At 40.4% G+C, this 11,301-nt stretch overlaps 1 protein-coding gene across 1 annotated transcript; it reads right to left on the reverse strand.

Moving 5' to 3' along the window:
- Positions 1 to 2,196: 2,196 nt before the first annotated feature.
- Positions 2,197 to 10,633, reverse strand: ethe1 (ETHE1 persulfide dioxygenase). The gene is made up of 8 exons (XM_083761038.1): positions 10,499 to 10,633; positions 9,955 to 10,168; positions 8,091 to 8,235; positions 5,902 to 6,050; positions 5,404 to 5,533; positions 3,377 to 3,466; positions 2,878 to 2,994; positions 2,197 to 2,591 (listed from the first exon to the last, which is right to left on the reverse strand). Exons 2-8 carry the CDS (start codon positions 10,156 to 10,158, stop codon positions 2,545 to 2,547), a joined length of 882 nt encoding a protein of 293 aa, XP_083617164.1. The 5' UTR covers positions 10,159 to 10,168; positions 10,499 to 10,633; the 3' UTR covers positions 2,197 to 2,544.
- Positions 10,634 to 11,301: the final 668 nt, after the last annotated feature.

Genomic DNA, 11,301 nt, shown 5'->3' on the forward strand with positions numbered 1-11,301 from the left:
CCTATCTTCCACTTGTAACACTAATGCTTGCATGGTCTTGGTCGGTCACGCCCCTGATGTGGTAGGCCTACAGGTGTGCCTGATGGAGCATAAGCTAGGTGAGAGAGAAGGGTTGTCTGCCTCTGACAGAGCTGGACCGTGTGTGTTTATTTGTGTGCTAGCAACGTGCATGTGACATGGATAATGAACTTTTCTTTGCTCTTTTACCAGATATTGTTCACTCAGTCAGTCATAAGTTCACAGCAGCCACAGCGACATTCTGTCAGCCTGCCATGTGCCTTTCAAGTGAGTTCAAAACACTTGCAGGCATTTCACAGCTAGAACTGCACTCTGTCGAGTGCATACTTGCTTGTTGCACACTAGTAGGCCATAAATGGCCAACTAGTGCGCAAGCAGAGCGCGCAAGTACTTTCGACCGCTGTAAACTGTTAAATCTCAGTATATCTGTGAAGGAACGTTTGAAATGTATAATCATTAGGTGTAACTATTTGCTACCTACCTACTTTATGCATATAAACACCTAGTATTATTAAGTATGTTTCTATCTATATAAGAAATACAGTTTTATCGATGTAGATATATTCTAGATCCCTTTTTAGTTTTTCAAAGAAAAATAAATCATTGATATGTGATGAAAAAAAATGTATATAAACTGAATTAAAATATATTATACAGTATAATTATTCTTTTACTTATTGTAAATTGTCAATTGTTTTAAATGTATTTCATCTTGGACTATAGTGATATTAATACTAAATCATGATCAGAGTCTAGTTGGATTTGTATTTAATTGTGTAAAAAAAACGTGACAGCCAACCCGCCATTTTATGCGTATGCAAGAAAAACAGCAAATCTGTGCCTGGTTTGCTGGGACCAGATTACACAAATGACCATATTTCTTACGTCATCATTGAGAGCTAGTCATACAAATACACACCACGTACTCTGGTCCCAGCAGATCAGGCACAATTTGCTATTTTATTTTTACTGATTATGTATATAGTATACGTATGACTAGCTCTCAATGATGACGTAAGACATACGTATACATATACATATACTATAGAGTATGTAGTTGTAAATTGATTAGCGGTATACTGTGGTTACTTTGCGCCAAAAACCGTGACAGACAACCCGCTATTTTATGCGTATGCAAGAAAAACAGCAAATCTGTGCCTGGTTTGCTGGGACCAGATTACACAAATGACCATATTTCTTACGTCATCATTGAGAGCTAGTCATACATATACACACCACGTACTCTGGTCCCAGCAGATCAGGCACAATTTGCTATTTAATTTTTACTGATTATGTATAGTATACGTATGACTAGCTCTCAACGATGACGTAAGAAATATGGTCATTTGTGTAATCTGGTCCCAGCAAACCAGGCACAGATTTGATGTTTTTTTGCATACACATGAAATGGCGGGTTGGCTGTCACGGTGAAAGAGACTGGGCGAAATTATTACTTGCGCGCTCTGCTTGCGCAAGTAATTACCTTTTCGGGGGAAACAATATTCACGGGAAGAGAATATAGCATTGCTTGGAAATACAAGAAAGGATACCTTGGGGTTTAAGTGTACGATCAGAAGCGTAAGCAGTTAATGTGTGATCAGGTCAAAGGCATGCACATCCACCCAAACCGGTCTTCCTCTCCTGACAGTGTCAATGGGCCATAATGACAGACATGAAGAGTAAGCATACAGTATATATCCCCTACAAATACTCAATACAATATGTTTTCTCTGTGGACATTCTCAAGTGAGGACGCTATATTTCAGTACAGAGTGATGAATTTCAATAGAGGACTCTAATATTCAATAAATAGATGAACGCAGGCACGCACAGCCATGACAAGGACTCTCACAGTGGAAACATGGCCTTCAGTGATTCTGAAATCTGAATGCAAACAGGAGTTTAATTTTCCTACTATGCAAAAAGGCTTTTGTGTGTGTGTGTGTGTGTGTGTGTGTGTGTGTGTGTGTGTGTGTGTGTGTGTGTGTGTGTGTGTGTGTACGTTGCCTTGGCAAGAGGACTCCGGAATCACTGGGAAGGCCATGTGGAAGGACTCAATTGTCTAAGTTGAGCATTCATGAATACTAAACCAAACCTTCAATAGAACATTCCTGTTTGAGCATTACTTCTTAACTTCTGTGCTATTAATAACCAAGCAGCTGCATAAAGAGCAACGCATTTTGACATTTGAAAGAAGAATCAAAATTTATTAAAAAAATAGATGATAAAATAGCGAAAATGCATAATTTTGTTTCCCTATTCCCTACAACATTTTGAAACATCGCTTAATAGTATTTATTTTTATTTTTAGGCTTCTGTGCATGTGTAGCAAATTATAACTGATCATCTGTCATTTGCTGATGAACAGCAAGTATCATTTAAACTTAAAATATACAAACTTGTACTTAACATAATATTATATTGACATCAAATTCAAATATTTAGCTTTGGTTAATCCTATGTCAACACAACAGTGTAAATCTGATCATGTTGCCTGCCAGTAACAGCATTGCTTTTGTTAAATACTCAAACCTCATGTAGTCCACAAACCAGGTTAGCAGGCACTGCAATATCTGACAAGGGAAAAAACAGAAAGTAAAGAAATGTAATTTTCTGAAATAGTAAGTAATGCTGACTATACAGTAATTTCACCAATGTGAATGTGAGCTGGAGACCATTGCATGTTCTTATTTAAAACGTTGTGAAACACTGAGATGAATCCAGCTTTGTCATACTCATTCACATGATAATTCTTACAGTATACCCCAGGGATTAAGTGTTATGTGCATGGATAATGGAGGCATTGTAGTACAGACTGACTACTAGAATCACGTTTTTTTTCCTTTTCTTCTTCCATACCTATTTTAGCAGGCTTGGGAAGGTTCAGATTGTTCATGATTTCCACAAACTCTTGCAGGCTTTTGGTCAGACGGGGGTTGAACTTTCGCTCCTCACCGACCGTGGACACTGTCTGACCTGATAGACAGGAACACATCCAGTCAATCGATCAGTTTCAATCGAGGTGTGATGACCTTTGACTTTATCTTGGACTTGCTTCAAAAGATGATAAGAGGTTAGAGGATGTGGCTGGTCAACATTTGGACAGGCAGTCTTTTACTTCATCTACAGTATTATTTAAAATAAAAAAATATATATATATATCAACGTCTAGTTTGGACTTATTCACAATTTCTTTCTCTCACAATAAAGTGTGTAAGCAAAGTGCAGTTTCTTTGTATCCATATGTAAAGCTGGTAGTACTTACCATAAATAGCCAATAATAAATTGAATTTAATCTAAAATCAGTTAACCAAAAATAATTATTATGAGACTAAGGAAGGCGGGATTTGCAGCTAACCTTTGTAGTCATGTGCAGGGTAGATTAGGCAGTGAGCAGGCAGTGTGAAAATCCTTTGATGAACCGACTGATATAACCTCTTGGGGCAACCTGAGAAAGAGTAAAGTTATGTTGAGATTGTCACTCATGGCAAGAAAACATGTAATGCTGCCACCATGTGTTCATTAAGCTACATTACAAAAATAAACAGAAGACCTTGTTTTTGTCAAAAGTAAGTAAGGATACATACAGATTGACCAAATCTGCATTCACTTAAAAAACACTAGTGTTCACCAACAGCACAATGTACCCAAGGGCATGGCAACCCCCTGCCTACCACTGTGCCACATATGATCCAATCCCACACACTAGGATTAGTAGGTCATCTGTCCCTCCCTACCTATGACAACTTGGCTAACATTCCAAGCAACTCTTCTCCCTCCTGGCCCCAAGCTATGGAAGTGCAGTCACACACACACACACACACACAAGGAAAAAAAGGGCTCCCACTCCCAGGCCATTAATGCCCTTATAGCCTTACTTTCAGTACCGTTATTGACAATAATACCAGTGGGTGGCGTGGTGGCTGGTTGTGATTGTGTGTGTGTGTGTGTGTGTGTGTGTGCTTTGGCAATGTAAACGTATGTTTTCTCATGCCAATAAAGCCCTTTGAATTGAATTGAATTGTGTGTGTGTGTGTGTGTGTGTGTGTGTGTGTGTGTGTGTGTGTGTGTGTGTGTGTGTGTGTGTGTGTGTGTGTGTGTGTGTGTGTGTGTGTGTGTGTGTGTGTGTGTGTGTGTGTGTGTGTGTGTGCGCAGCCTCTCCCTGTGTCCGCACACACACACGCACATACATTTATTGATCTTAAATCCCTTTATTTTAGATCATTACAGAGACTTTAGTTATCACTGTTCAATACTTTAAACAGTTGGCAGCCCTGGCCATATTGCACACATGCCTAAAATTGCTGATATCTGCACAGCTGAAGGAAAACAATGTATTTAAAACTCCACCTTGTCACTTTCCAGAGCTACATGAGCAGCGCTCGAGCGCTGTTTTCTGCCCCCTCAATGACACCACTCTCCTAGTCTACACCAGGGGTTCTCAACATGCACTCACAGCGGACAGCCGTATGTTTTTGGATGTCAACGTCTCTACATTGCTCCATTCCACCACAAAACAAAACCCCACAGACTCTCCTGTACTGACCGTGATGAAGCAAAGGTCTTCACACACATTGATTCTGTGTGTCTTGCAACGACGGGTCGTTGCAAGACACACAGACACGAGTCGGCCAGGACAAATAACGTAACTACCTATGGCAACGACGGCCCACTGTGTGCGTGTGTGTCTCACACACCACACGAGTCGGCCAGGACAAATAACGTAACTACCTATGGCAACGACGGCCCACTGTGTGCGTGTCAGTGTGTGTGTGTGTGAGACAGAGAGACACGTATTTATGCGAGTCCCAGGAATACCCAGACCCCCCAGGGAATGCTTCGGACCACTTGCCTAATAATAATATTAATTTTATGCCCATCCCAACTTCCCAAGCTCATCCATTAACAATTCCCTCCCAATCAATAAATGTGATATATTGCCATTAATCAAATTACCAACACTGTGAATAATTTGGTGTTGGTGTAATTTGGTATAAGAAATGTTAGAAATGGTGTTTACGGCCCAGGCCGTAGCGTAACGGTCTGGGCACCGGACTGGTGATCCAGTCGCGGTGTGCCACGGGTTCGACTCCCGAACCCGACACGGCCTTTACCGCATGTCATCCCCCCATCTCTCTCCCGTTTCCTGTCAACCTACTATCTGTCCCTTAAAAAATCAATAAAAGGCGTAAGCCGCAAAAAAAAAAAAAAAAAAAAAAAGAAATGGTGTTTACTTGTTTACCTTTTTTGATTGACAAAGGTTCATGGCACTTACTATGACCTACCTTTGTAAGTCCCTCAAGAATCAAGAGCATTTGGTAAACAAATACTCCTGTACATTTTTAAATAACTTCCTGATGAATCAAAGTAAGAGCTCAGGCCTACCCTGCTGGAAGTCTGTCCTGCCACAGCCTCTGATCAGCAGTGCGTCCCCAGTAAAGGCCATGCTCTGGTCACCCGTCACCAGTGTTATGCACCCATCTGTGTGTCCTGGAGTCTCCCTCACTGTCAAGTACTGTGGAGGAAGCAGGGAGTGGCAGAGTAAACACAATTGAATAAAGTGTAGCAGAGAGTAACAAAGAAACAGAGAGGCGAAACACTTGTGCTTTTCCTGATAATGGAAAATATTTACCATTTATTTGTAGTGCATGATAGCATTCTGAAAGTAAAATAATAGACCATTTTCAGTCTCACAGCTTTTTTTATTTGTTCAATTGAGATTTAAAAAAAAAAACAATGAGTGTGTTTTGACTACTTCTATATACTACTATCTTGCCACTGTTACACATTAGTCTAGAGACGAATATGTAAAATAGCCAAAACACAGATAGCCATCAAATTAGATCTGAGCACGGTACATTGTGTTGAAAGTTTCTTCCTTACGTAATCTCCAAAGGTAATCTGGTCTCCGTCTGACAGGAGCACATCTGCAGTGGCACCACCGTGTTTAGAGATGGCACTCTTCAACACTATCAGTCTCTGCTTCAGCAGACCTGTGCCTGTGATATGGTCTGCATGGCAGTGGGTGTTTACTATTGAGAAAAAGAGGATGCGCATTGAGGCCCTAACACAACAAGCCGACTTGGGTCAGTTAGGACGTAATTGAGCGTCTGTGGCCGACAATCAGCACAATTTGTGTGTCCCACTGCACACATGTATTGGTCTGGGGGAAATTGGTCTAGTCACCAAATTAGTATGTTGAATCAGTAGCGGAGTGTTCGGTAACGTTAGTTAATGGTTGTGAAATGACTGATACATAATAACTGGATTGCATTAGTTTACATTTTATTTGTTACTTTTATTTGTCTTCTCCTCTTTGATTGATTGATTGAAAACTTTATTAACATAGGAAAAGCACAGTTCAATACAAGGTCTGCCAAAGACGTATTGACTAGGAAAGGAACTTGGTGAGAAACAATAATAAATCGGGACAAAAGTATCAATAAATTATATATACTAGCCCTTACCCGTTGTGAGATATTTGCCCCCCCCCCCCCCCCCCTGGTGGCCAATCAGGGTACTGCGCCCTGGTCGCATTTTTAATTCACTAATAAATTCATTATTAATCATTAATGTGTCAAATCGAAAAAGGGCTCCGTTACGCCCTCCATATTCATATGGTCAATGCCTGTGTGAAAAGTGGGAGCGATTGGTGCAGGCAATGAGGAGATAATGCTTTGTTAAATTGTTTCTGACACACACACAGACATTGTTAGAATTATAGTATGATATTTTAATTATTTTAATTTAAATAGTATAGCCAAATTTCCATGCAAAAAACACAGTTGTTTAATTTAGCAATTTGAGTTATCTATAATTATTAATTATAAATTAATAAGTGGTCTGAGCTTTTACAAGACAGTAAAATATTCAATTATCCACTGTTTTGTCAATTTGAACAATTCCTTTTTATGCATAAATGATCTAAATCAAGCGGTGAAGCTGAGGAGTGAGTTTAGACCAAAGTGGACACGGTAACATGGTTAGTCACAGCAGTCAAAGTGGATGATTGAACTCAGAGGCGGATTAACAATGGAACTAGGTGGAGCTTAAGCGCCAGGGCCCGAAGCTTGCAGGGCCTGGTACGAGACTATATATGTACAGCTGTTTCTTCTTTTGAAAAATATAACGCAACATAGGAACCCCCGCTAGTGTTTTTGGTCTTCTCTGAGAGTTTCTGTAGCAGTTTTCTGGAGGGTGGGGGGGGGCAGTCGGTTTGGGGGGGTTCCCCACGGCTGCGCGTCGCTTCCACCTCTGACAGAGGGGAAGCGAGTAAACGACGCCTTCAGAAAGCCCCCTTGCTCAAGAAGGCCCCCTCTCAGACGGACCAAGTTGCGACAATAACATACAGCCTATGTAAAGAGGAATATAAACAAGACCTTGGCGCAAAACTTCATATTTACCCTGCTCTAATACAACAAAAGTGTGTTCTTACATCCTCCATTTCACGATTTCAGCACTCGTGAGTAAATTAATTTAATTGCTATATGAAAGTTTTCAGTGACGTTGGACCCACAGGTTGCATTGTCGTCAATAATTAATCTGTCTTTAAAACATATTAATATAGCATATTGGCATTGTCTGTTGGTGCACACATGTTATATGGACCATGTAACAACATGGTCAACAGCACTGTTTGCAAATGTAGCTACATTTGTTGGCCACAAAGACAATTTAGACAAAACATGCTGCTGCCTGCTAATGGAGCTTGTAGATATAGGCTAATTATTTTTCGGGGAAATTGCAGATAATTTAGCAGAGACTGTAGTTGGAAAGGCTGTGCGCAGTGCCTGCTGGCTGCTGTGTCTTGTGTCAGCGGGCAGCGCAGGCAGTAGTGGATATGCGCTAAACGCATGCATGTTAATTAATTAATTAATTAATTAATTGGCTGAATCAGTAGGGGCCTTTTGATTTTGTGAAGCGCCAGGGCCTTGAGAGGGGTTAATCCGTCACTGATTGAACTCAGTGTGCATTATCGAAGAAAGAAAAAAATACTTTAGGATGGTTTACACAGCTACACAATACCACACGTATTAGCTTTTATAAATTAATCGTTTATTTTAGAACCATACCTGCCATTTTCAGAGTCAGCCCTAGTTCATCCATAAGCTTCAGATCTCTGTCAACAGTCTCCAGGACAGGGTCGATGAGTATTGCTTCCTTGGTCCCTCTGTCTGCCAGCAGGTATGTATAGGTACTGCTCACTGACTCAAATAACTGAACAGATATGAAGAAGAAACATGACGACATTGGGTATGAGGTGATGGAGTAGATCATCTATAAAAGTTACTGTTACAAATTACAATTCATTAAATAGAAAACTTTTGTATTTTTAAAGATGTTTGCGGCTTTTCTGACTTAAGGAAACAGGGAGAGAGACTGGGGACACAAATACTCCAGGACCTGGCTAAGATACAGTATGTATGCACTTCATTTAACAGAGAATATCTCAGCTGTTCTTGGCTAATATGACCCCCGCAAACAACTTAGGAACTGTGAGAAATTCTCTATTAGGGGTGAAATACCCCAAAACGCCCTTTTTAGAATTGAACGATCCTCTTACTATCGGCAAAGTGTTTGTTTCATAAAAATCCACGGTAGACATGTTATATGAGCTACTTTATGTCAAGAAATTCCTCCCAAATTCCAAGTGTTGGCGTTTGGAAGCGCTCGTTGGATAATCACTCACCGCCCCGCGTACCACCCGTTTTGATTGGCACATAATGCAGGAGGCAGCGCAGCAGGATGTTGCTTTACTGAAACCGAGCGCTTCCAAACTCCAACACAGTCGAACCATCCAGGATTCCATACCACAAGCATGCGGATTGTGGTATGGCCAGGGCTGCCAAAATTGGACTGTGGGAATCCAGAACATTTTAACAGAGTAGCACACCTGTGTTCTGGTGAATTTGGGGAGTTTGATACTTTTATCAGGCTTGATTTACTAGCATTGGGATATGATGGGTACAATTTCCTCAAGAATTAATTTGATGACTGAAAATGTAAGACCCATCTTTAATAATAACCATGCAACATCTCTGAATGATTGCATCCCCCAGAAACATTTTAACAGAGTAGATATTACATTCTGGTGAAATGACAATTTCCAGGAGTAAGCCCCGTGACCCCGACACGCCCCCGCCCCCCTGTAGGCACTGGGCAGTCAGAACATCCCTGGTCGTAGGGATTTCTCGTTTTGGATGTCTTGTTCACGTATCGTATAATGTTTTAATGTTAGATATAATATTCCCCCTGCCGCCCATACAAACAGCTTGACTATTGCAATGCACTTTTTTCAGGACTCCCTAAGAAAACGACTGACAGATTACAACTTGTCCAAAATGCAGCAGCTAGAGTCTTAACTAGAACTAAGATGAGAGAACATATTACTCCAGTTTTGGCATCTCTGCACTGGCTTCCGGTTGTTTATAGGATTGACTTTAAAATTCTGTTACTTGTCTATAAAGCTCTCAATGGTCTCGCACCTCCGTACCTCCGTGACTGCCTACCTAGATATGTCCCTAGCCGCCCCCTCAGGTCCTCCAATGCTGGCCTACTTGAAGTGCCTAAAAAAAAGTGCACAAAAAAGTACGGTGAGGCAGCTTTTTGCTTCTATGGCCCAACAGCCTGGAATAAACTTCCATTCGAGCTCAGACACGCACCCTCTGTAGACATTTTTAAATCTCAACTCAAGACTCACCTCTTCACCCTTGCTTTTAGTTGAGTTTTATTTTTATTTTATGTCTTTTTATTTATTTTATGTTCTTATATTCGGGTTTTTTTTCTCTGCTATTGTTTTATCATTTTAACTACTTGTGTTTTTATTGTATTTTATTTTTGTGTCCTGCCCTGTGAAGCACTTTGAGCTGCATTTATGTATGAAAAGTGCTATACAAATAAAGTTTATTATTATTATTATTAATGACTGAAGCTCACCTGTCTAAAGAGGAGTCCTTCCAGCGCCGCCCTGGAGCAGTAAGTTCTTCGGGAGACGTTTAGGGGCTGCAGGCTGCTGTGAACGCCCGTGCGGATGAGTCTGCTGTGGGCTGCAGCATGACTCGAGCTCCTGGTTGATGATCTTATGCAAAGCCTGAAGGCCAGAGCCTGGACAGGTTTTGCCATGTTTCTGACCGAGCACATTCTGTTTCAACTGTTGGGGAAAAAAAATACCAAGCAAAAGTATCAGCAATTCAGCACCGTAAACCAATCGTCTGAACAGGGTATTATTATTCGCAGACATGCAATTCCGATTCCAACGGCAACTGTAGGCTACCTGAGGTGTGTGTGTATATGATATCCCTGTCCTTGTAACTTATTGCAAAAAAATCTAAATCTAATGATTGACAACTTAACTTAACTTGCGAATAACTTTATGTAGCGGCGGTTTATGGCGAAATGCTTCCCGAACCCTCCAGTTTTACACTGATGCAATAGTCCACCTAACAGTACCATTTCAGGAACTATAAAGGAACAACATTACCCTGTCATACGTTTGGAAGCTGGATTTCTGCCATCACAAATATTGTTATGATGGCGCAATAGAAGACGGGTCATCGTTGATTGCAATGTTCTCCTGAACTGTACCTTATCGCACAGTGGGCAAACTGGTCATGGTCATTCCTCTTCTTCAAGGTTTTGTGGCGGTATTGTGAGGTGACACCGCCACCTACTGTATCAAAGTGCAAACTACAGTGCCAGTGTCCATTCCAACACAATTGCAGCAAGGGCAGAACCTCAATAAAAAAAAACTAATTTTTTAAATTGCACGCTACCAACGCTACTCCCTAAATCTCCCTCAACAAATATGAAAACACTTATGTGGTAAGCATAGTAAATCTACTGCAGTGGTGGAAAGTAACTAAGTACTACATATTTTGAGGTGCTTTTACTATACTAGAGTATTTTCAAAATGCTATACTTTTATTGTATTACACTACATCTCAGAAACAAATATTGTACTTTTACTCCACTACGATTATTTGAAATTCGTAGTTAATTAGTACTTTGTAGATTTGGATTATTATTACAAAACCTATATTAAACCACTTTAGCCCTGCTTGATTGATTGAATACTTTATTAACAGTTCAAGGATAATTCAGATAAGCCATCAAGGCTTGTTTCCATACTTTCTTTATACAGAATTACTAGTGAAATGTGACATTCAAGTACTTTTGGTACTTTTTGGTACTTTTCTAGTAACAACTTTTCTAAAACATAAACTGCAACAACACAGAAAGGAAGCAGATACAATTGACTGTGCTTTATTTCAGTATGATTGCGTT

This window comes from Protomyctophum parallelum (assembly GCF_964188405.1).
Source record: "Protomyctophum parallelum genome assembly, chromosome: 3".
Classification (NCBI taxonomy): Eukaryota; Metazoa; Chordata; class Actinopteri; order Myctophiformes; family Myctophidae; genus Protomyctophum; species Protomyctophum parallelum.